At 35.5% G+C, this 17036-nt stretch overlaps 2 protein-coding genes across 2 annotated transcripts; one reads left to right on the forward strand and one right to left on the reverse strand.

Moving 5' to 3' along the window:
* Positions 1 to 6293: 6293 nt before the first annotated feature.
* On the forward strand, positions 6294 to 8313 carry LOC130748751 (NAC transcription factor 56). Its single transcript, XM_057601994.1, has 3 exons — positions 6294 to 6607; positions 6688 to 6995; positions 7088 to 8313. The coding sequence occupies exons 1-3, from the start codon at positions 6421 to 6423 to the stop codon at positions 7649 to 7651; spliced, it is 1059 nt and encodes a 352-aa protein (XP_057457977.1). The 5' UTR covers positions 6294 to 6420; the 3' UTR covers positions 7652 to 8313.
* Positions 8314 to 12244: 3931 nt separating this feature from the next.
* Positions 12245 to 13827, reverse strand: LOC130743539 (uncharacterized protein At5g48480-like). Its single transcript, XM_057595786.1, has 2 exons — positions 13395 to 13827; positions 12245 to 12434 (listed from the first exon to the last, which is right to left on the reverse strand). Exons 1-2 carry the CDS (start codon positions 13652 to 13654, stop codon positions 12245 to 12247), a joined length of 450 nt encoding a protein of 149 aa, XP_057451769.1. The 5' UTR covers positions 13655 to 13827.
* Positions 13828 to 17036: the final 3209 nt, after the last annotated feature.

Consider the following 17036-nt stretch of genomic DNA (forward strand, 5'->3'; position numbering starts at 1 on the left):
CCATGCTTTTTGTGACGCCCGGGGCTGACGAGGGCAGGGAGTGATCGTCGGTGCAGTGAGGCACGAACAAGGAGCGGCTCCTGGCAGGCTTCTAGGCGGAGGGGCACATGAATGAACCGATCTCACACCCGAACAAGAGGCATTCTGAGACTGTATAGGGATGAACTATACAGTTGAGGAGGGCATAAAAGATTTGATTGGTACTACTCATAACAACAAGTTGCAACTTCTTTTCGGGAGCCCAACTCATAAGAACTCCATGGTTAAGTGTGTTAGCCTTTGAGTAATATTGGGATGGGTGACCTCCTGGGAAGTTTTCACGGGAAGTGCGCAAGTGAGGACAAAGCGCGCTAAAAAGACTTGTGTTGTTACAGTGGGGTCAGTCGCCAAGTCAGGATGTTACAAATGGTATCAGAGCCGACCTCTCCCAGTACGGTGTGGTTGGGGGTCAAACCAAGCGGAAGCTGGTGGGCCTGTGACGCCCGGGGGCTGGCAAGGGCGGGGAGTGATCGTCGGTGCAGTGAGGCACAGACAAGGAGCGGTTCCTGGCAGGCTTCTAGGCGGAGGGGCACATGAATGAACCGATCTCACACCCGAACAAGAGGTATTCCGAGACTGTATAGGGATGGACTATACAGTTGATGAGGGCATAAAAGATTTGATTGGTACTACTCATAACAACAAGTTGCAACTTCTTTTCGGGAGCCCAACTCATTAGAACTCCATGGTTAAGTGTGCTAGCCTTGGAGTAATATTGGGAGGGTGACCTCCTGAGAAGTTTTCTCGGGAAGTGCGCAAGTGAGGACAAAACACGCTGAAAAGACTTGTGTTGTTACAGTAGGGTCAGTCGCCAAGTCAGGATGTTACACTTTTAACATACACGAAGTCGCCTCAACATCATATCGTCGTGTGCCCTGACCATGACCACCACCTGACCCGCCTATTTACATTGTGTGGGGAGGTTTGGTGTTGTAGATCTATGCTGAAGGGAGACCAATCTGGTGTTTGAGAGCCTCAATCTGGTGGCTAATTAAAACTGAATGGCTGGATTCAGGCGATGGAAGAGTGACATTAAGTTGGTGGTGGTGTTTGGTTTTTGAAAGGGTGATAGCAAGAGTATGTAACAACAAGCTTCAATTTTATTTATGAATATGTTATGAAGTTGTTCGATTAGAACCTCCGAATTTTAAGGTGAAGTAGAGTTTGCAATAGCGGCAATTTTATAATGTGGTGATGGGGTTCTAGTGAGGCTTAGAGTAAAGGCTAGAGTTGTGGTCTAATGAAAAATATGAGGATATATGAGTAATTTTATCTTAAAATTTATAATATCGATACATGTTTTGCAAACATATGTAAATTAGATGTTGTCATAAAAGATAATTGTTCTATATTAAATAATGGAACCCCAAACCTGGTTCAAAAAATGAGCTTCATATCAAGTCCTCTAAGCTAACTGCTTAGGATGTGGGGATGTGTACTACTCTTCGAATTTGGAAGCCCCAAACCTGGTCTTTTGGAGGACGCTCAGCTTAAACAGTGACCCTAGCACAAAGACTTTGGAAGAACACAATTAAGAACATTGTACATTAATTGAAACCGAGAGTTATGGACTAAAATCCATTTGAATGGATCTGAGGTGTTTTGAAAAAGAAAAAACCACAATTAAAATTACTCATTGACAATAGTCTAAACTCTAAAGGGTTAATCTATAGGTATGAGGGTAAGTGGATTATGATGCAAGACGTGGTTTGGGAGTTTGGGTGACAACTAGGGGTTCTTTCACCTTGTGCTACCTCCACCTGGTGTCAGGTCATGTACTGTAGCAAATCACTCACAATGGGACCATATGGTCGCTCATGGAATCAGCATTTGGACCCCACCCATCATAGTATGTTAACCCTTTCAAGATTTTTGCATCATACGACGTCGGTTTTGATTGGATCACAGGTCATTGTAGGCAATAGTCTCTTTTTGTGTCCTCATGTGCTTTTTCTCCATGCACATCTCCTTCACCCCGCTTCACTTGAAGACAAAGCCAAAATAGATTTTTATTATTATTATTTGAAGAATATAGAAAATTACTATAGTTCCTCCAAAAAGAGTTCCAACATGTATTTTCGTCCTTACCTAAATCTACCTTATTTACTACTACAGTACTACTCGATTAAAAAAAGCTAACACATTGTTGGTAGACAAGATAAATTTGAAGTTAAGCACTATATGTCCCTAAAAGAAGTTAGCAATAATGGTTGTGAGTATTAATTTGCTCATACAGTCATATATACTTAGTGTCAAAGTAAATTTAAAAAATATGGATATTATTTGTGAGGTTTTCGGGGTAGAAAGAGGAAGAGGATGAGATGGAAAATGAGTAAGAATGAGAATATATTGCTTATAAAAGAAAGGATATATTGTTTGAAAGGTTTAAATTCCTCAATTTTGGAGAATTCTATAAAACAACTAAAGGAGCTAGAGTTTTAGAGGAGCTTCAAAAATTCCTCGAACTCTTTCTCATTTTTAAAATATCCCAAGCTAGTGTGAACCCTTCATTCGCTTCCATTTTCTCTTCTCTACCCATTAAAATACATTCAACTCACAAACACATTCTTAAGTGATTAAGAAATATTTTAACACGTATTTTAAGAAATTTCAACATATGGCACATCTCAGTTGATGCTATGCGTTAAAATATTTTTGTGCCATCTTACCCATATTTATACTTGTGATTATTAACAAGAAAAAAAAAACTTAATCAAATGAAAATGACTTGCTTATTTAAAAAATTTGAAAATGACTTTAAACATATACTTTGTACAGAATTTTCTGGAACCGATACCGCTTTGATGAGAATTTATTCCAATTTCAAATGTTAACATACCCTCCTCATAATTAAATGTTTTAAAATTATGCACAAGCATTTAATGTAGCTTTTAATTATACATTGAATTTCTCAACTCTAAATTCTTGTAACTACAATTAGTCAGTATCATCGTGGACCTGGGGAAAGAAATAAGAAGATGCATGGAAAATTCAAAATCTGCAAAAGTTTTAATGAGAGAATATTTAAATTCAATAAATCGACAGGATCATTTTTCTTAAAATAAAAAATATATCCAGCTCAGCGTTAATATGTCCAAACACCAGGGATCCATCCATATAAGTGATGCTGCTTGTACAAATTTTATTTTAGATTTCTTCCATGTCATCTCAAAGACACTAAAAATAAAAAAAATTGATAACCTACAATTTAAGTATAGATAAAGTAAAAGAAACAATAATTAATTAACATTAAAAAAAGTTAATATGAGTGACAACTTACAGACTAGATAAACATAACTCCGGTATCATCAGAATGAAACAAGCCCCTTTTATTTTTAAAGAATGGTAATCAAAGAAGTATTGAAATCCCTTACAAATCAGAAGAAAGTTTATGAGAAAATTGTTTGTCAAACTAAAAGAAATAAAAAAGTTAATAGGATCATTTTTGTAAAACCACTAAATTGCAAAAAGAATCCAATTCAGCATGGAATGCAAACACCATCTATCCATGTAGTGAGGGTGTTGATATAACCTGTTTTTATGAGGCTACCTCAGAGTCCACCTAAATATATTAGTAATATTTTCAAGTTCAATTACTATAAGAGAACTTGGACTTTTTTATGCCAATTATAGCAAGTTGAATGGAATTAGTATAAGTGGAATGCATTCTTTTATAGAAATATATAGAGTGTAGCATATAGCTAGAGATCAAAAGGAAAAATAATTAATTATTAATTTCCTTGTGTCAAAAACCAACATCGTTTATGTCTTTATTGAATTATATTAATCATTTTTGTTTCTCATGAAAATTTTGAATAAATCCAACTTGGTTTGTCCCATCTCTCTTTTCTTTCGTTAGTAATTATTTGCAATAATTCAATTTAATTCATTTCATATATTTAAGTCAATCCTTTAAAGTGTACTGTATATGGAGCATAAAATAAAGTATCAGAACTATTGATTTTACACATTTAATTAATGGTTAAAATTTTAACAAGCTGAAAATTTAATTTACATATACATATACAACATTGATTATAATTTTAACCATAAATTATTAATTAATCATTATAATATACACGTTAAAAATACTAACTTTCTACCATTAATTTTTAACTAATCATAATAATTTGTAACCATTGTTTAATTTCTGTTTTTTTAATTGGTATTCTTCACAAGAGGTAAACATGTTTGAGCTGTAACATCCACATCATGGTGGGGCTAGCGTACAAATGTTTTTTTCTTCTTTACTTTTTCAAATATGTTCTTTGCTCTTACAATGTAAAAAAAAATCATCAAAGTACTCTTAACACATCTTTTTCTCCTCTACTAGCATTTTATAATGAGATTTAATATATATACTCTTTATAAAGAGTTTTTCACATGCATTTAATAATATCATTAATTATCTATTTTAAATATTTTCAAATTCTAATTTAATTATGACATTAATTTTTTTTAAGAATATTATCACTCATTTGAAAAATAATTGCATGTTTCTTTTAACAATTGTCGAAAATTGATGATTCTAATGGTAGTATTGTATTACAATATCAATGCATAATTAAACTACTCACAATATATTTTTTCACATTTTCTCTCTATTCCATCTCTTTTTCCAATCACATTTCTACTTTGCCTCTCATGCACACATGTCTTTCTCCCTCAAAAGAGGTGTGTAATTTTTTCCTCATATCAGCAGGGCCGGCCCAAAGGTAAAGTCACCCAAGCAAGGGTTTTAGGCCTCCTAAAAAAAATTTACTAAAGAAAAAAAAATTACTAAGGAAAAAAGGCCTCAAAAAAATATTTCTTTTTACTATTAATACTAAGTTAAAAAGACAAAAAAAAAGATCTCACTTTAAAGTTGGCTTTAAGCCTCATTTAGTGTTGGGTCAGCCCTGTATATCACAATACAATTAAATATGTGTTTGGTTAGTTTTCAAAATATATATATATATATATGTGTTTGGTTACAATAAACTTTTATCTCAACTTATGAGAAAGACTTTGACCCCGTTTGAAAGAGCTTATTTGAGCTTATCTGATAGCATAAGCTCTTATGTCAGTGTTTGGGAGAGCTTATGCAAACAACTTATGGCCTACCATAAGCTGTTTTGAGCTTATTTTCATAAGCTATTCATAATAGTAAGAGCTTATGCTTATATATATCTTATTTTCAATTTATTTCAATAAATATTTTAAAATAGCTTATGAATAAGCACTTATGTCATAAGCGTTTATGATGATAAACGCTTAATTAAGCTGTGTTTCCAAACGTGGTTTGTTCATTATTAATTCAAAATGTATTTTGAATATCTAAACATTACAACTAATTATTATTATTTTTTTATTCCCTAAATATTCTCAACAGTTTCACTTAGTGGATTAATCCTCTCAAGAATTAGAGATCAAGTTTAATGGATGCTTATAAAAAAAAACAAAGTTGTATGGATAAACTTTTACAGCCTTTAATTTTCACCTTTAATTTTCACTTATCACAACTCTCACTATCCACTTAATCAATAATAACATTTCTCTCTCCTTAATATAACACAACTTTAAATAGGGGTATTTTAATAAAAAAAAATTATCAATTAATGAGCTCTTAAACAATGTGCACAACCTAAAACAACCTACATTTTAGAACGGAGGGAGTATTATTATTATTTAAGTCAGTGCCACAACTAATAATGATGAATTCTTACCATTCCTATGGTTGAAAATTGAAAGCGGGTTTTATGCCATGGGGCCCACATGATTAGCAAGGTAATTTTCTCGTTAGTGGTGCTACTTGCGCATCAAAAGCTAGAGAGAAGAAGGCTAAAATCTTATCTCCACAGCCACACCTCACTCTTATCCTTCCATAATTCCATTGACCCTTTTTATTAATTAATTTTTCTCTTTCACAAATCACAACACAAACCATAATTAAAATCTCTATCAGTGAAAATTAAAGGGGGGCAAAGAAATGGCACTTTCACTCCTGGTCCCACCCACGTGTCGTCACTTCCATGATTTGGAATCCCACGTGTCAACCTCTCAACGGCCCGAATTCCAGTTCACGTCATCATCAGGTACCCACTTCCACCCCATGCACCCGCAGCCACCTCATTCCCTGGTCCACCTCCCACTCCCAAAAAAGACCAAAACACCCCTGATACCCTCACACGCCACGACCCCATTGGACTTTCCCATGCACCTTCACGCATGCAATCACTGCCCACTCCCTTGCCGTACCAATATAAAACAAAGGCTTCACACTCTTGTGGGGTAACACAAACTACAAACGCATTTCATTCCAACGAAAATAACATGCTCTTCTCTTCCTCCGGAATCCATAACCATAGCCACCACAACCTCCGATCTCAGTGAATTTTAACCATGGAGAGCACCGACTCCTCCACCGGCTCGCAGCAACAGCCGAACCTCCCTCCCGGCTTCCGGTTCCACCCCACCGATGAAGAGCTCGTCGTTCACTACCTCAAGAAAAAAGCAGCTTCTGTTCCTCTCCCTGTCGCCATCATCGCCGAGGTCGATCTCTACAAGTTCGATCCATGGGAGCTTCCAGGTATATATACTTCAATTTCACATAATTTCCCTTTTTCTCTCTTTTGTTGTTTTTCTAGAAATGATTTTCATTTTCAACAGCTAAGGCAACGTTTGGAGAACAGGAGTGGTACTTTTTCAGTCCCAGAGACCGGAAGTACCCGAACGGCGCGAGACCTAACCGGGCTGCGACGTCCGGGTACTGGAAGGCGACTGGGACTGATAAGCCTGTGTTGACCTCTAACGGAACTCAGAAAGTCGGTGTGAAGAAAGCCTTGGTTTTCTACGGCGGGAAGCCGCCGAGAGGGATCAAAACTAACTGGATCATGCATGAGTACAGGCTCGCTGATAACAAGCCGAATAATAGGCCTCCCGGGTGTGACTTGGGTAACAAGAAAAACTCTCTCAGGGTGAGTGAGTAACAAAGTAGCAGATTCTGTGTTTCTGTTTTAGCTCTTAACTGATTCTGTTTTAGTTTTAACAAATTTTTTGACAATAACAGTTGGATGATTGGGTTCTGTGCCGGATCTATAAGAAGAGCAACACGCACAGATCACCGCTGGAACATGAGCGTGAAGAATCCATGGATGACATGATTGGAGGGGTTCCATCTTCCATCAACGTGGGCCACCACATGAATTCAAGGCTTCATCTTTCAAAAATGTCATCAAGCTACACCAACAGTGCATTGCTGGAGAATGATCACCACTTGTATGAAGGAATGATGCTGAGTAACGGCGCGATCTGTAGCGCTGCGAATGCGAGTAGCCTCTCAAACTCCAAGGCGGAGCTTTCAAACGCTTCCAAGAGGACCCTCTCGTCGCTGTACTGGAATGAGGATGATGTGGCTGGGACGTCGTCGTCGAACAAGCGGTTCGATTTGGATGGCAGTGTTGGTGGTGGTGATCATCATGGAAGTGGTATTGTGAGGACAGATCAAGAGAATGGCACTGCTACTTCTATTGCCTCTCTTCTTAATCAGCTTCCTCAAACCCCTTCGTTGCACCAACAAACAATGCTGGGGTCAATACCATATCAAATAACAGGAATGAATTGGTATGGATAGCTCAATTATTGATATTATTGATGAAGATGGTGATATTATTGATGCACAAGGAGATATTAAAGTAAAGAATCAAGAAGGGAAATCGTCGTGGGTAACAGCGAGATTTCTTGTAGTGTGATAATACCTTGGATTAGCTCGATCGATCCTGAGAGCAGCTAGATTGTGAAGATTTTAGTGGAGTATTGAGATTTTGCTTGTTAGGAATGGAGGCAAGTTAGAGTTTAATCCATTAGATGGCTTCAAACTTCTTCAGCTGCAGGCAATGACAAGGCATAAGGTGAGGCCATGGATATTTTTAGTTAAACTTTAATATAGCTTTATACATATATATAGATATTTGCTTGTTTTATTGGTATATAAATAATAATGTTGGTTCTCTCTTCATGTACAAATAGTCAAAAATGAAGAAAAAATTCAAAAAAAGGAAAAAGAAGAAGAGAGGATCAGTAGTTTATATATATACATTATTGCTTTAGGATACAAGAGAGGACCTTGTATATATAGAACATATACTGTAGAACAAGATCTATTGATGCAAGAATTGAAAAAAAAAAATTAGGGAGTGTGGTTTGTGGATGTATTATATTATGTGTATTGTTCTCTCAAGAGCTTGATATTGATTTTATCAGTTAATTGCTATAGCTTGAAGAGTTGAAGGTTAAGCTAGCTCAATAGTAATGGGATCTTAAATTGATTAAGTACTCCAGTAGATGGAAACCAATTCTGGTTCATCTTCTGCATGTAATTCATATCTTTTATCATGAAGAATCATCATCTAAATTATCTTTGAACGTGTCAATTGTTAAATAATAACACATAAAGAGTATGCCATACCAATTTCTTTGTTATGAAATAATTTTCACTGCTTCCTGTACTGATATATATAGGAAGGAAGATCTACACGTGCAACTTGTAAGGACCTTTTATATTTTGATACACCAATCCAGATTATGAATTTTGTTCCAACTGATCACATGATCAACTTTGAAAACAATTTTTATTTTCATAACTTGTATTTATATATTTGATGATATAAAACTTTTATTACTTTATACTGATCAATAAAAAATTTATGTTATTATTTTTATGCTTGATTTTCAAACACAATAAATATTTGCTAATCATATCCCTTATCTTATTATTTAAGATGTTTATAGGAGCTATGCTCTAATTCTTAGTGGATGTTGATGCACTACCCATAGAAGATAGAGTTAATTAAAGATTTCTGGACTGTGATGAGGCTAAATATTAATGTTATTAAAGATTTCTAGCTTGTGATGCCATGATTCTATGATTATCAGGAGCTAGTTTTCATGCTGTCTATTTTTGTTTCCCTATTTTCTACCTTCTAAATCTGACATTGGCTCGTACAGCTTCATATCTCTGGATAACTTACCCTATTTATTTTTCTAACAACTAAACCAATAAATTAATTCACGCAGATAATTCTAGTTTGCCTCATCTACAGAAAGTATGATACTTCACCCTACCTAATCATAATTAATTTGACATGCTCACATCAATATCAATATATATGTATATATATACAGATATACATATAATAGGACAAGTTAAGTAGAGATAAGAGGCATATACATGGTATCGATTAATCTCCAAGCATAGATTCAAGCTGTAAAACAAACAATTTCACATCAGTAAACCCATCAATGAAAACGTTCATAGGATACATCTCTTTCCTGAAAGATACCTGGAATTAATTTTTTTGTCAAACCTAAAGTTCAATGCAGGATTACAATTAGCTAAACGTGGTTAATAGTAGACCATGACTGATGAGAGCTAAAAACTTTTTTATAGTGAAGGAGAGTGCGGTCAAAAAATAATTAAGTTGAATATAATGCTTTTTACCTTTATTGTTTCCCACTTTCACCAGATTTTGATGTAATCTGAAAAGGGTATAAAGATATTTGAGCATGGGTGTCATTTTCTTAATTTCGTGGGATTGATAAGACGTAGTTAAGTATATTCCACCACTCAGAGGTCACACAAAATAGACAACAAAGTCGACCTCACTAGAAGCTAGAGCTTTCTTTCTTTCTGGCTTGACTCTTAACACTCTAAGGGACCATTCTCGCTATCATGTAATGGAATCATTATCCTAATGCCACACAAATTTAATACCCTTTTAATTGCATTCTATTTTCAGGAAAGAATACAAACCCACTTTATAAAATTTTGCATGATTTGCGCTTCATTTTGGAATAGATATCATAGCGATGAATAGCACTATTATTGCTATTGGTATCCTTGAGTTGTGCATGATGCTTTCACATAGCCTATATGTATCAAATCTTATCTATGAATGATACAATTATTCAAAAGAAGAAAAGATAAACACATGTATAAATCATAACATACGAATTTTGCTGATAAAAAGTGCTTTATTTATACACTAATTCATATATGGTATGAGTATTTGTTTCGGACCATACCCATTGGGCCCAGAGCTCTTTAGTCATGCATGTTAACAGGTCCAATCAACTTAAGAATATAAAATAACGATTAACATTTAACTAGAGGATTTTCACATTGGGGTAATTAAAGAGAAAATCGTAAGTGGATTGAACATCGCACCTTTCACCTAAAATCTTAAAACATTGGACATATGGGTCCTTTCATTTATAAAGTGTTCAACACTATCTTTTTCATCTAATATAAGACTTCTTACTCACATTTTATTAGAATTAGGGAGACCTAACTCAACCTAAAAACTAGCTCAAGAGTTGAGAGTTGTTTTACCCTTATAAACACTTGTTTGGTCCTATCTCTAGCCAATGTGAGACTTCTAACACACCTCCTCACGCTCAAGGCTGAACATCTGGAGTGTGAAATGAATATCAACGGGTGACCCAAATATGAGAGGTCTCCACACAACAAATTGATCTAGGATAGACTCTGATACCATATTAGAATTAGAAAGGTCTAACTAAACCCAAAAGCTAGCTTAAGAGTTGAGTGTTGCTTCACCCTTTATAAACATTTGTTTGGTCATATCTCTAGTCAATGTGGACTTCAAACACATCCCCTCACATCCAGAGCTGGACATATGGAGAATGAACATCAAGGGGTGACCCAAATATGGGAGGACTTCACACAACAAATGGATATAGGATAGGCTTTGATACCATATTAGAATTAGGGAGACCTAACTCAATCCAAAAGCTAGCTCAAGAGTTGAGGGTTGCTCCACCCGTTATGTACATTTGTTTGGCCATAGCTAGTGTGAGACTTCTAACACACTTGACATCTCACTACTCCTTTGGGGGGATCTCCCCCTTTAATCACCATTAGTCACCACCCGAAGTCCCTTTAAGTCATCTAAGGACAGCATGTATTCATTGAGACAATTAAGACACACTTTGTCCTCATACTTCGAGCGCGGTGTGGGCTTGCGGATTAAGCGTCGCGCTTTGAGGTGTAGGTGCGGAAGACCGGCGAGTTCGAGTATAGACACACTTCATCCTCATTCTTCGGCCTTGCGTCTTGCGGGCATGTGGTATGGTTAGGGCGTCACGTCCTAAAGCTGCCGCCGCGCCCCTTGCTTGCAGGATCTTCATATCGTTGGGCGAGTCCTGCAGTTGACTTGCGCCTTGTTGAAGGTGTCACGACACGAGGGGTTTGATGAGTCAAGTCTAAGACGTGCTTCGTCCTCATGCTTTATACTTAGCGTCTTGCGAGCATGTGGACCGGTCTCATCCTAAGTTGGGTGGCTCAACCTGCGTAGAACGAGACCAACATCTCAAGCGAGTCAACCTCTTAGGACTTGGACAAAATCCTAGCGAGTTGGGATAGTCTTGATTAAAGGCCCATTAAGCTGTTGTAAGACATATTTTGTAATAAACTTAGGGTTTAGGGTCCCTGGCGCCCTATAAAACACAAGACCCCATTAATAATAAATCAGGTTCTCTCTTGATGCCAACAATGGCTGCACAATACCCTAGATCTAGGATATACATGTTCATGCAAGAACAAAAAAATAATACTTTTGTGGAGAAGTTCAGAAAATACTTGACTCGGTGGAGTGAAAATCTTGGTAATGTCAAAGATTGGATGTAGCCCGCATTGAGTGAACCAGGATAAATGTCCGTGTATTTTTCTCTATCCTTTTTTAAGACGTGCTTTATTTCTCAAATATCGTGTTAATTCGCTGCAACATCTTCTGAGCAATGCTTAAAGAAGATAAACAAACTTCAGTAAATGGAGAGTTATCAACCATATGAAATAGAGACTTCACATACACAATTCAACCCTTCTTGTCTATGATCTTCTTGAGACCCCTTTCTCAATTTATTAGTTAATCTGTGAATCATTATGTTAGATTCTTACCAAGCTCACATGACTATCTCTAAACCTATTTTATTTGAACAAAGAAATCGTAACTTAAGTTTTAAGTGAAAAAAAGGTAGAACAAAGGTATACCAACAGGAATAAACACAACTTTGAAAATTCCAAAATTACAAGAGAGATTTTAAATTCAATCATGAACCCATTTTAGTCTATCAAATAGTTCAAAACATTATTCTTTAAATTTCTAAATGGTCATAACAAGCCTCGAACTTACTCCACTTTTCATTCTCAAACGGAGTAGATTGTCCAAACAAAGCCGTATGGGTCCTTGACCCTTCTCATATGCCCACCACGAAATATCGCCCCCTCACCTGCGACAAACTCTTCGTCCTCTACTGCTCCAGCGTTCACAGCCTTGGCAATTGCAGCACTTACATCCTCAGTCTGTAGGAACACACCAAGCCCTCCAGTCTTCGGGCTGAGATAAAAACAAAAAGAAGGCCAAAGATGTGAATATATTCACCCAAACGTGAAAATTAAAGTGACGTTTTCTAGTGAATATTCACCCAACATTAACAAATTATATTGAAATAAATTTGTAGAAATATAATATACCTTTACTATCTAATCTAGTTTTTTCTTAGAAAAGAAAGAATTTTTACTTAAACAACATCCAAACATGAAACAAAATAAAAGTACAGTTTTATTTAAAATCCATAAAATAGAATCACGTTCAACTGTAAACAAAAAAAATCATGAATAAATAAACAAAATACATATCACGACAAAATAACTATCACTAGACCTGAGAAACAATATTAAACAATGGCAAATTCTATGGTATCCATAATTTTTTTTAGGTGTGATATCGACATTAAGTTATTTAATAGATTATTACTATGGTGTTCAACGTAAATTTTACATTTTCTCAAATTTTATTTTACTTTTCAATTAACTCCATTCCATATGATTCATTTTTTTGATGAAAAATGGATGGGTAGTGAAGACGAATGATGATGATGGTGATGCGCGTCACATGACCATATTTGACGGAAGAACAAAGGTTAAAAAACACAATAAACAAATTTCACATCTCTGGCAATGAAATACTACATTACTATGATTTAATAAAATCAAACTTTTAACCGATATATAAGTTTTTACAACTAATTTAACTCATTTTGGATACCACGCCTTGAATTGACTCAAGGTACCACAACAAGCACCTTAAACATCAAATCCTCAAAACATGCATAAAATAATAACATCAATTTCATGGAAGATAAGTACAAAAAACAAAACTGGTAAATGATGCAATATAAATAATAAATAAAGAAAAATGGAAAATAAAACATCAATGTAACGGCCAGAACTTTAAGGGAAAAAAATCAATGCATTATTATCCGATCTTATTAGAAGATTCGAGAAAAAAACTCACGCGTTGTCAGAGTCATGAGCGAAGTCAGTGACCAGAATAGAGAAACCACCGATCATCAATTCTGCCAAGACAATGAGAGGAATCTCTTGATTCGCCTTGCGCTTAGGGCACAGCATGCGGCCCACCTCTTTTGCGTCGAACGCGGCTTTGTAGAACGCAATGGCGTTGTTCGCCTTGGGAGCCTCCACATTTAAAAGCGGCTTCACAGCAGAGAATGATACGGTAGGTGCGAAAGAGTTCTCAATCTTATGCAAAGCCATTGAAGCAGAGACAACGAGAGAGATGGAGAGAGACTAGAAGAACCCTAATACAATGAGAGAAACTGACAGAGAGAAAAATAGTAGTAATGTTGGGAATGAAAATTGAAAAGGGGGCAATATGCGTGTATATATAGAAGCGTAGAAGCGAAACCGTCCATGGCCAATTGAGGACAAAACGGGAATTGTAAAGACTTTGGACTTAATTTAAAATTTTACTAATTTTGTTTGAAAATCATGAATGGAAAATGTAGTACTTAATTTTTATATAATATTTTATATAAAGCATTGTTTTATAAAATATTTTTTTTTAAATTTCATAAAAGTCATTGAAGTTAAATTAGAAAAAAATTTGGAAAAACAAAATTTAATAATGACATTACTATTTAAAACATAATATAATAATAGTTGTTATTTTCATGAATCAAAGTTGTGCTTTTGAAAATAATAATAATAATAAAACATGTGCAATACATGAGATTAATTTTTGAGGTTGTATAAATAATTAATTTATATTATTTTTGTTCATTTTGGTTGGTTAGAGTAATTTAAACATTTAATATTGTAATAATGTATATCTTTAATGGTCTAAAACATCATTAGACCATTAAAACTCATATCAAAATTTAATTATTTACAAATGATAATCCATACATTACTAATATCAATGATTATTAACATTGTTATTAATGAATACTTATTTTTTTTTGTTGCTAATATGTATATCTATATATACGAAGAAAGAATTTATCAGATGAGAATGATCTTCTTATGTGAAAATTGTGAAGGTAAATCATATCCTTATAATCTAATCATAAACATGTAAGATTAAAAGTTATGTTTTTTGTTACATATCACATGATTTAATATGTTAATCTTGTGAGAAACAAAAAGAGAGCATAAAAGAAGTTGAATTATATTAATGAAGTTTATTAAATAATATTCAGTTTATAGACATATATTATTTAAAATAATACATGTATATATATAGAGAGAGATATATTATATAATGAAGCCTATTAAATAATTTAAATTCGTTATATTAGTAAAGCTAACTTCTTTTGGTACATTAATAGTTGAATTAATCATTATCCTCAGATAAATTTTTTTTTTTGAAAATGATATATATATATAGGAAGTTGAGATATATCCCCTCTCAACAGGGTACAATGACCAAACTAGTAAGAGCCAGTAAAATCTCAGCTACAACAACAAAACCTCCAACTACAACAAAACCTCTCAAGACTACAAGCTCAGTACAAAACATCCTAAGAATCTCTAAAAAAAACCCCACAAGCTCATAACAAAACCCAACAAGAAACCTGAAATCCCCAACAACAAACACCCAACCAAAGCCAGTAGCAGAGACCTGGAAACTAAGGAAAACATAAGCAAAAATAAAATAAAGCATAGAAGCGATAAAAGTTAAATACATTTAACGCTATTGGATTTTATTAAATAAATTAATTAATAAGTTTTAAAATAGATATCATAAGATATAATAATTTTAATATTGAAGGATCACGCGCTTACCACTACGCCAAAACCAATTGGTGTTAGCGAGCAGACAGCGCCCCGTTTCGAACGCTACCTAGCAGGCAGGATGCTGGCCCACCTGGACCCAACAATCCCCCCCAGCACCTGCCAGCCAAACTAGCTGCACAGCATGCCTTCCGTGGGATTCGAACACGGGACCTGACTCTGATACCAATTGAAAATACGGTTCTCACACAGGACAGATGTCGAACGCGATGCTGGGACAACCGGTTCGACAACTGACTAACAGTAACAAAACCAGAAAAATAATAAAGTAGAACACAGAAGATTGGTAACCCAGTTCGGTGAAACTTCACCTATGTCTGGAGGGTTTGCATGCACCCAAAGAAAGGAAATCCACTATCTCAAGATTCAGGAATTACAGACACTCATGAACAACTCAGTTCATAGTTCACTTCCTAATCTACCCAGTGTATTTCTACTTAGAATCTCAACCTAAGTATGAGAGCCCCTCTCACTTTCTCTCAATCACTGCCACAATGATTGGTGAACAACAATAACACAGAGTTTGTTTGACACTCAAACACAACACAGAACTGAAACTTGCTTTATAGAATCAGGGAGCAAGAACAGTTCACAAATAACAAGAACAAAACACAACTTACAATCCTAAAACACTTGATCTTCAATCTTAGCTCTGGTGGCTCACGTTTTAGGTCTTTGTTCTATTTATACTTCAGCAGAGGCGGCACTAGGGTTTCTTGGGCTGAAGAACAACTCTGATCCAACTCATATCAGTACAGAATCTTCCAAGATATGATATGAGTGATTAACAACTTAAGAATAGAAACAAATCTCCAATCACTGATTTGTTCCAACAATAAACAACCCGCGTATATCTCCCTTTAATAAGTTACTTGAATCTCAAGTAATAACAAATCACATCCTCCAAACCAATAACAAAAGGGACCCACATTGCACGCCAGCAGGGGCGGATGTCCAGGCCTTCACCAAGGCAGATGTCACAACATCGGCTAGGACATCAGGTTGTTTTTAACAAAATTGATGACAACAAAGGAACAACAATCTCCCCCTTTGTCAAATTTTGTCTAAAAACAACTTCACAACCAGAGAGGGTAAATCACATAGAGTCAGCAACGGAAAAAAAACTCCCCCTCAAATCAATGCATCTTTGTAGCCAACCATAGAGGAACCCCCCCTCAAATGATGCATCCATGTAGACTGCTTGAAGTATAAATACCATATGCATAGCAGCACACACACTAACTATCCAACAAGTGTAAACTAGAAAACCAGTAGCAACTTGAACAGTAGCAGCTTGAACATAAACCAGTTACTAGCCTTGTCTTGAAAGAGTCTTCAACTTATTACAGACCAAAGCTAACACTTGCAAATCACACATAGTCTTCACAGCAACAGAAACAACACAGATTCTTCACCAAACTACTCCCCCTTTTTAACACAAATTTGGCAAAGGTAGCACAGCATAAACAAACCATCACTTCTAAGACCAGAATGACAACAATTCATGAACACTTTCAATAACTGACTTCTTACAAACGGTAGATGGTTCAGAACCCAAGGCAGATTGATGGATTTGGAGATCAAGTTCAGATGTGTCAACAATGGGGTTTGGATTTCCAGCAGAGGGTTCCATATTCACATCTGAAGTAGTCTCAACTAATGTCTCAACATGAGGTTCAACATTGGGAACAGAAACAGATTCAACTGATATCTCATGAATCACATTAGTCACAATAACATTAGGATCTGCACTTACAGATTCACCTATGCTTGCATGAACAGTTGTTGGTGCATTTGAGACTTCAAGAGAACTTGCAGCAACAAATTTCTTCCTTCATTCCTT

This window comes from Lotus japonicus, chromosome 3 (genome assembly GCF_012489685.1).
Source record: "Lotus japonicus ecotype B-129 chromosome 3, LjGifu_v1.2".
In the NCBI taxonomy this organism is placed as follows: Eukaryota; Viridiplantae; Streptophyta; class Magnoliopsida; order Fabales; family Fabaceae; genus Lotus; species Lotus japonicus.

Coding starts and splice junctions, on each gene's coding strand:
- LOC130743539 (XM_057595786.1), bottom strand. CDS start 13,654: ATGGCTTTGCATAAGATTGAGAACTCTTTCGCACCTACCGTATCATTC. Junction 12,435..13,394: donor GCTCATGACTCTGACAACGC/GTGAGTTTTTTT, acceptor TTTTTATCTCAG/CCCGAAGACTGGAGGGCTTG.
- LOC130748751 (XM_057601994.1), top strand. CDS start 6,421: ATGGAGAGCACCGACTCCTCCACCGGCTCGCAGCAACAGCCGAACCTC. Junction 6,608..6,687: donor CGATCCATGGGAGCTTCCAG/GTATATATACTT, acceptor CATTTTCAACAG/CTAAGGCAACGTTTGGAGAA. Junction 6,996..7,087: donor ACAAGAAAAACTCTCTCAGG/GTGAGTGAGTAA, acceptor TGACAATAACAG/TTGGATGATTGGGTTCTGTG.